This window comes from Eulemur rufifrons, chromosome 25, assembly GCF_041146395.1.
Source record: "Eulemur rufifrons isolate Redbay chromosome 25, OSU_ERuf_1, whole genome shotgun sequence".
In the NCBI taxonomy this organism is placed as follows: domain Eukaryota; kingdom Metazoa; phylum Chordata; class Mammalia; order Primates; family Lemuridae; genus Eulemur; species Eulemur rufifrons.
Window position 1 is genome coordinate 18,107,582 of NC_091007.1, and position 17,891 is coordinate 18,125,472.

A 17,891-nucleotide genomic window follows, 5' to 3' on the forward strand; every position below is an offset into this window, starting at 1 on the left:
TATATTTCTATTACGTATGTAGAGGTTTTTCTGAGCTATCTTTGACAGATTTTGCTTTCAGAGTAAGCTAGTTAGAAAATAAATCCTGCAGCCTTCCATTGTTTTCTCTGTAAGAATTTAGAAGTATTGCCTACCAACAATAGACTTGCTAAAATTCACTATAGGTGCCTGGCATTGGGGGGGGGGCAGTTTTTTGGCTACATTCCTCTCGCTGATTTTTTGGTTATTAGGGGTTTTTTTCCCCCTCCAAATTTTTTATATATTCTCGGATCAATTTTTATAATTTACATTTTCCTAGAGAAAAAAAAATTTTTTCCTCAAGATTTTTAAGATTAGCATAAAGCTTGACATAGAATTCTATAATATTAAAATGTCTTTATCTGTAAGCTCCTTTCTCATTTCAAATATTACATTTTCTCGCTTTTCTTTATTGGACTAATCAGACATTTGTGTATCCATTGATCTTTTCAATGCCCCAGCTTTTGGATTTAGTGTTAAGTTTTTTTATTAAGTTTTCTAATTCACTGAAAAATTCATTCCTTCTTTCTGCCTATATTGTTTGTTATTGTTTCCCTAGCTTCTTGGATTAAATATTCAATCTAGTTCTTTTTATTCTCTGTTATTTAATTTCAACGGCATTTAGGGCTATATATTTTCCTCTGAGAATGATTTAGGATGATCCTCATATTTTTATATGTAGTATTCTCATGTCATTAATTTTTAATGTTCTATAATTGCTGTTTTGATTTCCTCCTGGACTCAAAGGTTATTTAGAATAGCCAAGCATGGTTTCTTACATGGTAAATTGGACCTCTTATTAGAATCTTTTTCTTCTGTCTGTAGACACATTCAGGGAGACGGTGTGGTAGTTTGGGGAGGAGTGATGTGAGTTACACACCACATACTTCCTTGTCAGCTCTAAGACTAGCCCTCAGTGGCAGCAATGAGGAGTGTCATATAAAAAAGAAAATAGCTCCTTCTCACCTCAAGTCCCCAGCTGCACATCACTTGGATTGTTGTTCAGTGAGAGGATGTGTGTTAGGGAAATGCTTTTGGAGAAAGTCAATGAAAAGAATAAATATTACAAGAATTATACACAAAAATCACTGCTCCCATAACCTGACCCTAATCTAAGGGATCTCATTATTGGAAAACAAATGTTAAAAGAATCCAACCTTTTTAAATAGGCTTCCTATATGTTTGGTCCTTTGAGTCCATTCTGGAAGGTTGGCATTTTATTTCTAGTTATAACCCGGCCTTTTCCCAGCATTTGACCTTGAGCAGTCACTTCTGCTCTCAGCCTATTACCTTGTTTGAAAAATGAGATGATTCGAGTAAAATCGGGTCTTGAGCCCCTTCTAATTCTAATGCACCTTAATCTCCAGCTCCACAGTGACATCTCACTGCCTTGCACCTAACAAAATGTCCTGATGTGATTAGATAAGTAAATAGTGGTTGTCAAGCTAGTCTACCCAAAATTCTCCAACGCAAAGTTGTTTAGCTTGTAGTAAATTTAGTTAAAATGTAAGATTTGCAAAACAATTTCTAAGAATTCTCTCAGTTTCCATCTTTACCTACAAAAACACTATGATGATTTTCATGTGCTTAAAAATTTATGTAAAGGATAAATATAATACCCAAATTTCCTCTGAAATTTGAATATTTTGTTGCTGTCGGGGCTGGAGCAAGGTGTTTTAGCACAACCTGATCTAGCAGAGGTTAAAAATCGCTGCTTTAAGGGATGCTCCAGGCGAAGCTGTTCAGTGCAGGGAGAAGCGTAAGGAGCGGGATGCTCTCCAGGGCTTTTCCCCAACCACACCACCCTCCCTCCCATGCCCTCCGTCTCACGGAAGTCCCCAGAGGTGGGCTGCTCTGAATCTGAGTCCAGACCCTTTGCACCAAAGGTACCTCTGATGCCTTGTTCCATTCCAGCCCAACCAACTAGTCACTAGTAACTTGTCCACACCGCTGCCCATGCAGTTGTCTTTCTTTGGGAAGCAGCTTCTCCTAAGTCAGTGATTCTCAGTGCTTTGAGGTCTAATATCTGCTTTACATTCCAACTACTTGTCACACCTCCTTCATTGACTGAAATGAAAATGATAGAAAATCTAACTTACCTTCTCACTATATAATGCTCACATTATTTTAAAAAATGAAGAAATGTTAGACAAGTAATTTGTAGTAAGAGAGCATTTCGATATGTAAAAGCTTAGGCAAGACAACAGTAGAAGTTGTAATGAAATAGTCTGATGCCTGCTATGGCTCTGGTCTCACAGGGAAGCCACAGATGAACTATTGTGCTAGCGACAAACACCAAAATCCCACTCGCTGTTCGCTAAATGCAGTAGCATCCCCCAACCACTTATTCTGATAATCATCTTTATCATAAGTTATTTTTTCAAATAGTCTTGTAAAAACCTAGATCAATGACTCTGGTGTGAAGTTGGCCATTGCAGCCACCTCCAGACAGCTATTTTGGTTTAAAGAATATTTCACTGCTGCCCATACCAGGCAACTACTTCGTCTGACTTTTTCCCAAAGTCTTGAAATAGGAATGTCACAATGCATAAAAAACAATCTCGACAATTAAAACTAACATTTATTGAATGCTTACCATATGTCAAGCCCTTTTAAAAATCATTTTGCGTTAATACCTTAGTTAATCCTCATAACTCTCTAAGTGATGTTATTTTCCAGGGATGTTTGGCACAGGAAATCAAGTGACATGACTGAGATCACACATCTAGCCACATCTAGCTTCTCGCAGAAATCAACTCCTCTATCGCAGTAGTAAACAAAGTATTAATACTATCAATTTTAATAAACAGACATTTCAGGATGAAAGGATGTTTCTTTCTCCAATGTCTGTCTCACTGTTTGCAATTTGAGCCCATGATTTCTTGACCTGCTTTGTATTTTTAGCACTTGGAATGTAACTAGGTAGGTTTTGACTTAATATTTTCATTCAACTGTTTCAGAATAGATTTTGCTCCTCCTGGTGTTTCATCTATATGTAAAATCGCAGGCTCATTCATTAGAAGATTTGGAGGAAAAATGTTTTCCTCAACTCTCCTTTCATTGCCAAATGTCTTGCTCTAAATCAGGCTTGTTTTAACCGCATTAAGAGAATTACTTAAAAAGAAGTCTCTGTGCAAGGTGGAGAGTCATTGTGGCCATTCTATAGAGAGTAACACATTGTGGTCAGGAGTCTCCAAAGAGTGCCAGAAAGTGTAGACATGCCTTATTCAAGGAGGCAAATCCATTTCTTCCTAGAAGCAGCCAAGGAGGTGTTCAAACATGATCAACAGTTGAGGGCTGGACTTTACCCTCATGTGACTGCTTACATTGTAAAAACAACAAAGTCAATTACTCAAAGCAAACCTTTAATACATTTATTTTTCCTTTCAGAGGGAAAATGATCCCATCTGATCTTGAAAGAAGGATCGTTGAAGCCAAACAGAAGGTAAGTTTCTACACAGAGCTTTATCCAGCCTATATTTCTACTTCCATCCAGTGAAGAATACACTTCGAGTTGTATTTTAAAGAGGATCGAAGCTTCAATGCCCAGCTTTAGTGAGAATATAGAATTCTGCATCAGTCACTATTTCTTTCTCTGAATGGTAGGCTCTGCTTTAGAAACGTTTAAAGTGCTGAGTAAATATTATACACAGAAATATTGTAAGAGTTTCCAAAGCATTTGTCTCCCTAGGAACTGAGGGTTGGCATTAAACAGGCACATTTGAAAGATCATTTTCACAAGCAGGAACTGTGCGCTTGTGCAAATGATGCTACTGTAGCATGTGAGTTACTGTTGCATGTTTATTTCAAATGGGCCAGTTTTTCCTGCCTAGGCTTGTGCTGATACGATTGGCTCTACAAACATCTTATTTTGTAGGAAGCAATTTAGAACCCTCTTTAAAAGTAACAAGTTCAGTAGACCTGCCAAAGACATACACAAAGCTCTAGAAAGTCATTTACATCCCTGCATGGTTCAACAGTCAGACAGCTTGTTTCTAGAATTCTCTGTTGAACTTTTAGTACATAGAATCTACAGTTCCTGGTTTAACGACGCACACATGCATTCCACCATTATGAAGTCGGGAATAATTATTTCCTTTCATACAGCCTTCTTTTTGTCTTTTCAAAGTGGTAGCAGGAGATTTCCCCAGTTCTTGTCTAGGTACTAGAACTGCTTCTAAGATCAACTGCAAGATTAAACCTTTGCTGCCACCTAAAGACAGACTCTGCAACACCACGTTTTATAAACCAACAAGACAGAGTCTTCATGGAATGAGTTTGACCCTATTTGTGGCATTCTAATGCCTTTGTCTAGCAGCGGCCTAGTATTTCAGTTAGTTTTCATTTAGCCATGGCCAGAGAGATGGAGGACTACTTAGATAGATAAAGGCCATGGCATAGCCCCATGTGAAGCCACCCTTCTGAAACTCTAAATAAATGAGCTGAGCATTTTCCAAGTAGGGATAATGGCTGGTGGGTTTCTTCTCTCCTGCCTGCTCGCTCTAGGGTATTAATTAAGTTCTTAGGCCCTTTGGTGAAGAAGAAAGACTAGAAGGTGAGACAAGTGGGTAAAGGGGGCCAGAAAGTCTACCTGGAATCTATATGTGGCTTGTGGCCATCACTGACAACCTCTGGGTTCAGTTCAGCCTCTTCTGCAAAGCGGAATGTCTATTACAAGGCACCCTCGGGCCCAACAGCATGACATGCAGAGCTCAGTTTCCAGAGAGGGAACATTAATCCGCACCAGGCCCCAGGGTGTTGATAACCCTCCTGACGGTTCCCAAAACACAGATGAGTATGGTAGGGGGAAGATTTCCATCGTTTTTAATCCAGTTTTTTCTTTATTTTTTTTTTTTTTTTTGTTGTTGTTTTTTTATTTCAGCCTATCATGGGAGTACAAATGTTTAAGTTACGTATATTGCCCTCCAGCTTTTTAAGACTCCTTGAACCCTCATTTTACATTATTCGGGACTTTCTCGTTTGCGTAGGGATTTGTCCCTTTCCTCGTGAGTGCCACGGCCGGAACCACCGTGTATGGCGCGTTCGATCCCCTCTTGGCTATCGCTGACATTTGCAAAAAGTACAAGATCTGGATGCATGTGGATGTAAGTATCCCTTGGGGACTGGCCTCCAAAATGTCCTTGCGTGGTTTTCATCCGGGCGCACAGAATGAAATTTAGTTTTCCTTTTTTTTTTTTTTTTTTTACTTTATCAGCTTATTTTTGGAATAGTGATATTTAAGCTTTTAAACATTGCAGAGACAAACTAGCACACAGCTCACACAGTACACAGCCTGTGGCTGATTACGCCTGACTGTTCCCAACATGGTAATATTTGTATTGCTATGACCAGCACCCAAGCTGAGCACTTAGTCCTCAGTTCACTGAGCTGTCATCTCCATGGAGGAATACAGCCGACAACAGTCGCACATGGAGGCCTTCCTCCCTTGCAGGATGAATCAGAAGAGTAAAAAGGAGTTGTGTTTATATAGGAAACCCAGAGGATACAAAACTTAAGCTCAAGTTAGGTATTTATGCATCTAGGGAGGAAAATGGGCTTGACGACTTACTGAGAAATACAGACCACCGAATTTCCAGTTTCTTAGCTTGGTCAGCTAAGAAGATAAATTATATTTGAGATATTTTGACCCCAGGCTAGTTACACCAAAAATAATGGTGATGATGATGATGATGATGATGGAGGTGTGGCCCACCAGAACATTTTCAAATGAAAAGTAGCCAGTTTTTAGAGGGATGAATCGAAATATTTAAGTTTAGGTCAGTATCACTTAAAGTGTGGTTTGCAGATCAGCTGCCATCTGCAAAGTGTTCACGATCCATGCTGAGATAAGGAATTTGTGCCAAACCATCACTCATCACAAACCATCCCAAACTAAGTACAATGTTTGGTGCTTAAGGTGATGTGCATTCTGGTGCAAGATCCCTGTGTCGCTGTGGGTAAGCTGTGTGCATTTCCATTCATTCCAGAGTTATCCTGCAGAGCAGGTACCAATCTTCTTTTCCTTCCCTGATTCACCATGTGAGTTGTTCATTAGGCTGCCAGAGACACTTCTTTGTATACGTGAAGACACTGATTGAACAGCTCAGGTACCTCCGCTGCTGGATCTCAGAACTGGAAAGCATGTTTGACCCTGCTGGCTGATTCAGGAAGACAATTACCTGACAACTTGAAAACTAAGAATATTTGTGTCTCCTGAAAGCAGCAGATGCTGTGGTCTTTGTTTCTACTGAAATTAGAACTAGGGGATCTTTTAACCAGTTGTATTAGCTTTTCTTTGAAACCCATCAAGTTTACCACTTATTCTTGTTAGCCTTAACATTCACACAGTCTATAATTAAACTAGAAAAAAATCTTAAAATAGTATACATTTGGAAAATCAAATAATTTTTCAAAGGGTAAGAGAACTGAAATTACAACAAAGAGGAAAAAAGTGATTATATCATAACAGGGTTTTTTTTTCTTTAAAATCATCCCAGAATTATTTTTACACACAGAATAAAGAATGTTAACGTTTTCAAATGAATCTCCATCTTGACATTCTATTTTTAAAGATGATTACTACACCAATTCAAATCTTCAAACTTGAGTACAAATTTTTAAGGGATGTGTTCCAATTGCTCAGCTAATTGACTGGTACGAATCTTTCCTGCTTGTGGATTTTTGGTGGTGGTTTTTTTTTTTTTTTTTTTTTTTGGACACAGAAATTATCCAAAATTACACATCAGTAAAATAAAATTGTGAAACTGCTTCCTTCCTCTGGAATCATCCAGAGTTGTCAAAAGAGTTTTCCTTGCAACTCAGAAGCTGTGTAATGGGTGCTCAGTCCATCTGCTCTACCTTGAACTCTGGAGACCACAGAGTTTCCCATGCTGAGAACGTGGGCTTCACTAGGACTCATAGTGGGGGTGGTGGGTTGCGGGGAGACTCTTTCTCCATCTCAAACAGAAGAAATATGCTGCTAATTTGGCTCCTTATGCCATATAAATGTAGGACAGAATCTGAGACCTTAGAATGGCCCTCCAGTTTAAACCTTGAAGGTCTAGGCCCAGAAGAAGGTGGCCCACTCCCTAAGTTGCCTGGAGTCGAAGAGATCATTTTCATCCTGTGAGACTCTCATTAGTCTGGAAGACAGCAAACTGTAGAAATCTAGGCGATGAAAACCCACTACCTCTTTCCTTGTATGATCTTCTTTTCCAGGCGGCTTGGGGTGGGGGATTACTGATGTCCCGGAAACACAAGTGGAAGCTGAGTGGCGTGGAGAGGTATGTGCGTTCTTCTTGTTAACAACGTAAAGTGTTGAAGGCTAGACGTGAAAAGCAAATGACACTCAATTTCCAGGAGCTCTGGGAATACAGGTGAGCCCAGGCTGGTCAGTGCTCGTACACCTTGCCCTGTCTGGCACTGCACTGGTGACGGTTATGTGTGAACAAGCAAAAAAGAAAATCAAATCCCACGTCAAGTGACCCAGGTAGAATATCTCTTAGACTAGAGATTCCTACCTGGGGTCTATTCTTGGGATCTCTGATCCAGCCACCAAAATTATTTAAAAGCTGCAGGAAGTCCACATTTTCTAGGAGAAGATTTGTGGCATTCATGTTCCATGAAAGAATAATATCCACTGCTTTAAAAACAAAAAACAATAATTTTACAAAGCAAAAAAGAGCCCCCTGAAATTTTTCAACGTTGACAGTTCAGGTTTGGGGTTTAACATGTCCAGTTCACTTACAGTGAGACAGACTCGTGATAACATCGTCTCGTGGTTTAAGTCCCATAATAACCTTTGTCTGACATAGCTCTGATTGGCGCTGCAAAGCGTCTTTTATTTAGAGCCTCTGCAGTAGACCATTGAGAAAAGCTGCAAAACACAAAAGGAGGTAATATTTGATTAGCATATTCAGATCCAAAGGAAAAAAAGACAGAATGCAAAATACAGCCTCAGGCTTTGGCTTGGGACCACGCGCAAAGGCAGCCCAGTTCTCCATCACAGCACGCAGGTCAGCTTCAGCGGTGAGCCCTGACACGCCAGGTGACTGAGAGAGCCTGAATTCATCCGAGGCTGCCAGATGCCCCCCAGCCCTGAGAAGCAGCCAGATGCTGCCCAGGAAGAGCTTCGCACTGGCGCTGCCCCTGGACATTGTGGCACAGTTTCTGCTGCAGGACGAGGTCAGGGTCTGGCTGGGCACCGAGAGTTGCCCCTGCTCTGACTGCAGGTGCCCACTCAGGTGCGGGAGGATGAGGGCAGGCTGTGCCCGCCCCCAGACTCAGCCAGGTCCAGCCTTCTGCTGCTGGTTCTCTGGGGCTTCTCCCAGTCCTAATCCCTTCGCATCATGAAGATCTGCAAGAAACCAGAAGCTCATGCAAGAGGCAGTGAAATAAACAGGGAGAGATGATGAGGGAAAAAAAGGGAAAACAACTTCTCAGACGATGAGAACAAGAACTAAATTCATGTGCTTTCAAGAGAGGTGGTCTATACACAGCACCTTCTCTTCTTGGAGTTTCTTTTTGACAGGCAGAAAAAGGGAGCGTCTCTTATTCTACCTTTGATACACGTGTCACTGCAAGCGCTGAAAGCCCTGGAACATCCTCTACTTGAAAGCTCACTAAATTTACCTCCCCTGAGCCTTAGAAAAAGAAACACCCACACGGGTTTGTGCTAAAGACTGTTATTTGAGAGCAAAGCTTAGAACGTTCATCACGGAACATGAAGTCCTCTCTCATTGCCATAATCTTGAAACTGTATTGTAAAGAAATCTTTCAAATAGAATAGCCAAGTACAACGTCCTGAAAATGAGGGGCCTGCTGGGGCTCCGCTCTGAGCCGCTCATTTTGCCTGAGGGCCCTCATCTTGCTGCCTTCCTAGCAACAGGCACGCTTGCTTCGGTGAGTAAAGTAGGACCAGGGGAAACCGCTGGTGGATAATGTGCATGAGCGTAAGTTTAGGAAAGACATTTGTCTCACTTGGGGAGTGACGTTTCTCCAAGCATTACAAACCAAAGCGAGGGGATGAAGGATGAAAACTCACCTGTGGGATGGAGTATAATCGATTCGGGTGATGGGTACACCAAAAGCCCAGACTTCACCGCTATACGCTGTATACGCGTAGCAGAATTCAACTTGTACCCCCTACATTTATTAATACTAAATTTTTAAATTTTTTTAAATAAATAAATAAAATATAGTCACAGTGCTCTCTAACTGCAAAATTAATTAATTAATTAATCTCTTAAAAAATGGAGGAAATCCATACTCAGTTCTGGTCCCCAGATTCAGAGGTTCTTCCGTGGTCACAGGGGGACCCAAATGACATTCTCACAGCAAAATGGCAAAAGCACCAGGAACTCTGCCTGGCATCCCCTTTGAGAACCAACCAAATTCTAAGGGAACAGCTGTCTTCCTTGCTAGCGCTGTCAAAATGGCTAGAGATGGTGACGCTTTTAGCCGGGCATGGTGGTACACGCCTAGGACTCAGGAGGCTGAGGTGGGAGGATTGCTTGAGCCCAGGAGGTTGCAGTGAGCCATGATCACACCACTGCACTCCAGCCTGGACAACAGAGCAAGACTCTGTCTCAAAAAAGAAAAAAAAAAAAAGGTGCCGCTGAGAGGGCACAGCAGGACCTGGCCGGCGCAGGCCTCTGTGCATTGTGTTAACACACCGACCCCCTCCACGCGGCTACTGCCTCCCTGGGGTAGTCATTGCTGTGTCCACTCGCAAGGCTCTAGGGCCCAGCTGAAGGTTCTAGTGCAGCTTCTGCTGCTTCCACAGTCGGCCTCCCCCTCACCCTGAGAGCCAGGGGTCAGAACTTCCTTCAGCCGTTCTGAGTCTGTGTCCTACGCAAGCCACAGCACAAGGTACCGCGTGGGCACAAAAATGAATGTGACCTGCAGCCTGTCCTCAAGGAGTTTAGCACCCAGCGGAGAAGACTGGCAGTTAACAATGGGTTAAAGTTCAAGGCAGAGAAGTAAAGCCGCGAGACACGGGCAAGTGAGCTGATGGGGAGACAGAGAAAGGAATGGGTTTAGGGCAGAGGAGCGACACGATCTTGCCTGTGTTTTGGAATGACTTTGAGTCAAAGAGCAGACGGAAGCCAGGACCTGACTAGAAGCTATGAAACGATGAGGAACGTCCAGTCGCGGGAGGGGAGAGACGCTGAGGGTTGAGCAGAGCTGTAGCAGCGGCAGGGACATGAGTGGGTGGACCCCGGAGGGGTGACATAGGGCAGCAAAGGAGGGGCAATGTCAGGAGAGGGCAAGGATGGAATGAAACCAACTCCGACACTGAGATTTGGGGGCTGGATGCCTGGAATGAAAATGATGCCGGACACACAGAATACAGAGGAGAAAGAATAAACTGAAAAGCATGAGCGGTGGCAGGTTGATTAGTTCATTCGGGGCCTGTGGATTTGGGTGCAAATGAGGGCACAAGGATGCGTCTTAAAACAGCCCGGGCGGACTCAGTTCTGCCCGACTTACTGAAATCTGCAGAAGCCACGTGACTGAATCCACAGCAAAACATTTTGAAATGAACCTGAGGCTGTTTTTTTCATAAATTGGCAGCATTTCTCAACGGAAGCGAGGCCGTGTCATCGAATCGGTCTGCGTGGCCTTTTGCCATCTCTGCGAGACATCTTCATGCCTCCCAGAGAGGCAGGGCAGGGACCTCGGTGACAGGTGGCCATGTGCCTTGACAGCTTCCCTTCTTGAAAGACAAATGGGCCAACAGCCACAGTCACAGAAGGGAGGACAGCGCTTTCTCCTCCCATCGGGCACCCCTGTTGACAGAGCTGAGTTCATCGGGGTTAGACGTCTAGCTGTAGAATATTACGGAATGTATAGGATGGTGATGTGTATGTGCCCAAAGTCACAAAGCTCATAAATGCTGCAGACAACCTTATTTAATGCTCACTGTGTGTTAGGCACAGTTACAAGCACTTTACCCAAATTACTTACTATTGTTCGCCTTTTACAAATGAGGCCATCTAGGCACAGAGAGGTTAAGTAACTTGTTCAAGGTCACACAGCTAGGTAGTGATGCAAACCCAAATTTTCCAGCTCCTGAGTCCTTCTCCCCTAACCACGATTACCTACTGTTCTCAAGCGTAGATTTCTTCATTCCAAGGTCATTCTACAGAGCAAGGAGATATTTTCTTGGAAGAAACTTTTCAATACTACAATTCTGTTATTGTTCATTTAGCCATTTAGTCCTCTCTCCAGGAGCAGTAATCTGACCCTGAACTGCCTTTGCCTCTGTTTCCCCAATCCCGGTCCTCAATGTGCATGTGAGCCAGCATCAGGGCCAGAGAGACACCAGCAGATGAGATGGACGATTCGTTGGCTCAGATAAGATCCCCAGGCCAGTAAGTGTCCTCTGACAGGCTGGCGACACCGTCCGCTCATCGCATGGATGGATGACCTCTTTCCTGGCCTCTGATTTCGCCCCGAGGCCTGTGAGCACGCGGAGCCCGAGTCTATTCATCAGCCCGAGCTGAGCCGGCTACCTGGGCTCTCTGCTGGCTCTCTGCGGGCAGCGACCGAGGATGGTTCTGCCACTTTGCTTCCTCCTGTGGTTCTGTCTGGGCCACGGTCACATCCGTAGCCTCGCCCTGAAGGACCCCTCGGTCCCTCAGAAGACAAGCACAGAGACTGGCCTTGCCTGGCAAATGAGCATGTGCCGTGCGCTGGGACGCACGCGGGGAGCAGTTGCTTTCCGGGGACCTCGAGGAGGAGCCCAGCGGGAGGGGGCAGAGACACGGGAGGCAGGTGAACAGGTCTGCAGAGATGACACTGAAGGACTCTGGGGACTTAAAGAGTAAGCAGGACTCGGCCAGGGGAAGCGAAGGGAGATGGCTGTCCAGCAGCGTGAGAACAGAATTGTCTGAGAACAAAAGATAATCTGGTGAGATGCACACGGAGAAAGGACAGTGAAGGGATGCGAGACTGAACTGTCCCCGGGGCTCGTCCTGGGGTGTCCTGGGCCACGCCCCACAGTCTGGAACCTGGGCTGGCGGCACACGGAGCTGTTGGCTGTTTTGGAAGAGGAGAGGGTTATACCCAGAGCTAGAAGAGAATTCTGGTACCAGGTGGAGGATGAAATGAAGACCGAGAGTCAGTTAAGGCAAAATGTCTGTATCCAGATTAAAATAATAATTATTATTATTAAAGGAATCTGAACCAGGACTGTGGTTCAGGCTTTTCAAATGACGTAAATCCCTGAGCTGGGAGTCTCTGCCGTGTGAGCCGCTGGTCCTGGGAGGGAGCACCACGTGCCTCCGGTGTGCGAGGCCAACAGGAGGGAAACCTCCGCCCTGGGGGCCGCAGGACATCTCCAGCTCTCAGGGCACTAGCTAGAAGTGACTACGAAAAGACACGTTGGAGAAATGTGGAGAAAAGCATACAATTCAGCCCCGGAGTGAGCTTGCTCTCTGAGCTCCTGGCGGGGACAGTTGGGGACGCAGGAGGCAGCTGCCTTCCCCTGCAGGGTGCTCTGATCCCCAGTGGCCAAAGCGGGGACCCTAGTTGGAATGAGCCTGGTCACTCGCAGGGACACCCACGCCCTCACCTGCTGTCTCTGTGTACAAAGAGAAGTTGCAGGTTTAAGATTCTGCTTTTTGTTTTGGAAATTCGGTGTCATCCTGGAGTCTGAGAAACAACGCCCAGGAACACAAGCTGTGCTGCTCCTGCTCTGGGCCTGTCGTGGGGTGTCATTCTCTTATTTGTGTATTTTAGGGCCAACTCTGTGACGTGGAATCCGCACAAGATGATGGGGGTCCCCTTGCAGTGCTCCGCTCTGCTGGTTAGAGAGGAGGTAAGTCTGTCCCGACTCTGCGTCCCAGGCCGTCGGTGGGATTTCGCTGTCATTGTACGGTTGACTTTCTCTTGAAATGACAAGATCACTAGGTCTTCTCTCCCGCATTGCTCGCGTTCCCCAGCGAGCCGTCTTCTGAGCACCTGTCCGGACGGTAAAGGTCTGCCTAGAGGGGAAAACAGGCTTAGGACGGCTCAACTTTCAGAATATAAACTTTGACCTAATCTCCATGTTTTCAATAAATACTTCTTTCCTCAACTCGCCCTAGTGTCCCCTAATCCAGAGTCCCTCTAGGTTTACTCTCTCAAAAAATTAAATATCCAGTCTTTTTCTGGAATCTGAGAAGGGATAGCTTTTACTATATTAAAAAAAAAAATGTGTGATATAGGATTAAGGTTAGCGTGAGGATTCAGACACATATATATATGTATGTGTGTGTGTGATATATCTCATAATTATAGTCTAGTCTATTTATAGCTACAGCCATGTTCAGAATGTAAGGAATCTGCATATGTGTTAACGAGCAAATAGAAGAATTAGCAATGGCACTTTCATTCATATGACTTCTGTTAACAAGGCCTAGGGCCGTTCTCTGCAGGTGTTCACTGTTGGTCTCTATGTCCTCTCTATGTCCCTGTGACCCCGGGTCAGAGCCGCCCACACACCCTCACTCCTGCATTGGTTTAGTTGATGAGACCCAAATAAAGACCTCCCGTTTATCTCTTTTAAATTTTATCTCCTTAACATTAATAAAGCAACCCCAGATCAAGGGGGACTTTTTAATATTTACTTTAAAAATATTTTGCTTTTTCCTAATTATAAAGGTAACACGTAATTATTTTAGAAAATTTGAGCAGAACAGAAGATATAAATAAATTTAGAGTCACCCCAAATTCTACCACTTAGAGATAAACGTTATTACTGATTTTTAATATTTTCTCCCACCTTTTTCTAGGAATATATAAAATACATAAATAAGTATATATTTAAAATAAAATTGCTATTGTCCATGTCATAGACACTTTTATTCTTTTTCACACTTAACATTATATTATGATCTTCGAAAACATGACTTTAATGGCCTTATATTATTCTGTCACATAATTTAATGAATCATACCCATATGGTTAAAATACTAACCAATATTTTACATAGTGGCCTGATAAAATTTTTAGATATGTATCTTTGATCACATTCCTGATTATTTTCTTAAAGTAGATACCGCAAAGTGGGATTGCTGGATCAAAGGTTATTATTATTTCTGTGGTGCTTAATATCTCCTGTTGTCAACTGCAGATTTAAACAGCATCTGTGCCTTCTGTGTCTTCATCAAAGTAATTAACGTAAGGATTAATGACAGGATTGAAGACAGAGATTGCCCTTCAAAATGAAATGAGTACTTTGAAAAATATCCTTTTGGACTGATTTTTCCATCACATAAAAATCCAGTTCAATGTATCATCATCTACCCTAGCTCATGCAAACCTCAGCTACACTGTGTGAAAGGAGAAAATAAATTTTCATCATGTAGATGTCGGCCAGATGTTAGACAGTGGCTCCCACTATGTCCTCACAGACCAAAAGAGAAAGGACAGTCAGATTTGGAACTGATTCGGTGACTGCATTTGAAGGACCTGCTGGTTGGTAATTTGATGTTACTTGGGATAGAGCCTGTGGCTGGGGCCTAACCTTGTATCATTCAAAATATGCATTGACAGTCTGAGTAAAACATAGAAGTTTATTGACACCTTAGATGAGAGGAAACTGGGAGGTAGAGTAAATGTGTCAGGACATAAACAGAATACAAGATGATGTTTGCAGACTGCACCAGTGAGCCACAGCCAAAGAAGGGGGCCTGTTAGTGAGGACCATGGTAAGGAGGTCCAAGTATAGCGTGGTTATATTTTGACTGAACAGGGCAGGCTTGTTTGACACATGGCTACTTCGTTGGACTTGTAAAAAGTGCAGAGGACGTGAGATTGTACTCTTCAGGGTCACCAATGAATGGAGAGAAAAACACCATTCATTCAAGAGATACAAGAAGTAGAGTTTGAGCCTGAGAAGGTGGTGGTCTCATTCTCTCCGTACCTGCGGTGTTTTGCTTCGCTTGGTGTCAGATCTTGCATGGGACCCTATCAGGCTAGAGCTCAAACGGTGGGGACTGATCGGTAAACATGTAAGAGGGATGGTTGAAAGGACTAAGGACGTTTAACGTAGGGAGAAGAGAGAGGGAAGAAAAAGAAATGTTAAGGACAGAGAGGAAGATAGTAGCCTTCACAGTTTAAAGGACTCTCAAGTGGAAGAGATTTGTTTTTTTCTTAAGGCTTTTGGGGGGCTGGGTTAGTGGCGCTGAGTTGTACCAATTTGATGGCAAAATCAGAACACACTGTGATTTTTAGGTATGACTTGGGTTCGATAAAATGCACACTTTTCTAAAAATTAAGCTGTTCAACAGTAGGAATAAATTGATCATAGGAAGTGATTGAATAGAGATTGGACAGCCACTTATTAGCAAGGATTTAGAAAGTATCCCTTTATTGGGTAGGAATAGAGTAAATGAGCTTTCAATTCCCTTCTGAATCCAAGACTTTATGATGCTCTGACAGCATTTCTTTTATTGGGGTCTAAGGAATAATACTGTTCCATAAGATGTTAATAAGTGTTCTGTGATAAGAGAGTTCTCAGCATTAAAAAGGTTGGGATATATTGGATTAGAGTTAAAAACAAGTTTCATTATTTCAGGGCTTATTGGAGGCTTTAATATGCTGATGTATACTGCGGTATCTAAAAAAAGGGGATTTTTGAGATAGTTTCCTAAATTTATTTAAGCATGAGAATCTTTCATTGTACAGCAACTATTAACAGGTCTTAAATAGTTTGGTGCATGATGGTCTATAACTTTTCCATGGCACAGAACCAGGACACTAACTCGCCAAGGCCTTCTGTATGAAAAACAACATCACTTCCACTTGTCCTTTAATACAATAGTGAGACTGGAGCTGTCCAACTTTTTAGAGGTCATGTGCTTGGTGTTGTCTTCCTATCCCAGTAGCAATTGGTCTGATCCACCCACCATTCCACACTCTCTGAGTCTCTGAAGTGGTCTCTTGTAGTGTTCATGGCTCCTCTTTGTGAACTTGCATGGCCAGGGGAAGAATGGAACAAAGTTTCTGTGACCATGAAACCAAATAGAAGCACCTGTTGCAATTTTCACATCTGATTGGTCTTCAGGTGAATTTTCTTTTTCAAGTTCATGGTCTTTCTACCGTTCTAATTCAAATACATTGTATTTAATTCTTCTTATTCTCAAAAATAACATACTAGACTCCAATGTCTCTGAAGCCTAAACTCCAAGGTAGACTCCAGTTCTGTCGCCTACCATCTGGGCACTCTGTCTTTCAAACCCTAGTTAAAACTGTAGTTGCATTGCATAGTGTTTTAGTTTGGATAATTTTCAAAAAGTGTTCTCATTTCTAACTTCAACGGAGTGATCACATTTTAGTCTTTTCTTCTCTTGTCACGCGTCACAAGAGAAACAAAAACCAAATGCCAAAGCTTTTGGAAAATCACAATTTATAGTAGCTGACAAAAGAGTCAAAGGCTTCCAGTGGTTCGGGACAAACTGAAACATGGTGGGGTTTCTAATGAGGAGACTGGCAACGCTGTTTTAGTCAGAAAGCGTGATTCATTCAGTGTTCTTTGGAATAGTTCAATCACGTTGCCTCCCATTCCCATGGTGAGGTTACAGTGCTAGCTAGGGCAAATTGGCGGTCATTGCCGATGAAACTTTCCACTGTAACTACCATGAGAAACTGAATATGAAAGTGCAGAACTGAGGCTCTGACCACTCTTGAGAGAGGAACATGACACTGGAAAGATCAGTTATTTAAATTCATCTCAGATTTGCAATGTCTTTTTTTTAAAGATTTCAGCATATATAAAGGATAGCAATGAATTGTCTTAAAAGCTATGATTTCCAAAGAGAGCTCACACTCTAACAGCTAAACCATAAAGTACTTGAACTAGCTATGGATGGAAATGCTAGAAGAACTGGACTAATGATATTTTACGGAACTACAGAGTTTCCAAAATATTTTAACTACAACAAAACCAGAATATCAGGATGTTCTCCCAAAGAAGGAACATCATACTGTGATTTGGACTTTTATTTATTGCTTGAATTTTTAATAAATGTCTTCTCTTAAAAGGGAGAGTAAAAGTATAAGTGTGTCCTTTGTTAACCTCTACGTTTGTCCCTGAGCCTTTGATCCCGCAGAGTTGACCTCCCACAGCAGCCTGGGCATTCCTGTCCAGGACTGGCCCACATTTTCTTTTGTCATTTGATTCTTACGGTTTTCTTTCTCCACGATATGCATTGTGACTTTTTGGGTTTGTGTGTTAGTATCAATAATTCCCACCACAATATAAAATCTAATGAATGGCCAGTAGACTTGCCTAAATTTTCTCTTCTCTCTTTCAGGGGTTGATGCAGAACTGCAACCAAATGCATGCCTCCTACCTCTTTCAGCAAGACAAACATTACGACCTGTCCTATGACACTGGAGACAAGGCCCTACAGTGTGGACGCCACGTGGATGTTTTTAAATTGTGGCTAATGTGGAGGGCAAAGGTGAGCGTGTGCAGAACAGATGAATGTCAACTAAAAACCAGAAACTTTATCTGGTGACACCTATTACAACATGTTAAACAATTGATTTCCAAATTGCAAATTAGTTACCCAACATTGTTTCTTTAATTCTATATTTAAATGCCTGCATTCAGCGTGGGCAAGAATATAATCAAATCCATTGTTTTTGTCCCTTTTAAGCTAAATTGCTTCTAATGCTCACTCATGTAGGAAACATCCATTTTGCCTTATATGGCAGAAATCTTGATTTTTAGTAAGTGGTTGTTGTTGTTGAGTTTTTTATCCCTTGACTCTTGGTTTTTATACCCAGTGATTGATCACCGGGGTAAGGTTAATGCAATCTGAAAGCATATATTTAGAAAATAAAAAAAGGAAAAGTAAATAGCCCACCATGATAGCTTA

General features: G+C 42.6%; 1 protein-coding gene across 2 annotated transcripts in view; it reads left to right on the forward strand.

The window, feature by feature from the left end:
* Positions 1 to 17,891, forward strand: part of GAD2 (glutamate decarboxylase 2) — a 70,172-nt gene that overhangs the window by 35,343 nt on the left and 16,938 nt on the right. For both annotated transcript variants that reach the window (XM_069458704.1, XM_069458705.1), the window contains exons 9-13: positions 3,409 to 3,463; positions 5,007 to 5,123; positions 7,237 to 7,301; positions 12,763 to 12,841; positions 17,322 to 17,471. In XM_069458704.1, the coding sequence (XP_069314805.1) occupies positions 3,409 to 3,463; positions 5,007 to 5,123; positions 7,237 to 7,301; positions 12,763 to 12,841; positions 17,322 to 17,471 (466 nt within the window). The remainder of the gene's footprint in view (positions 1 to 3,408; positions 3,464 to 5,006; positions 5,124 to 7,236; positions 7,302 to 12,762; positions 12,842 to 17,321; positions 17,472 to 17,891) is intronic.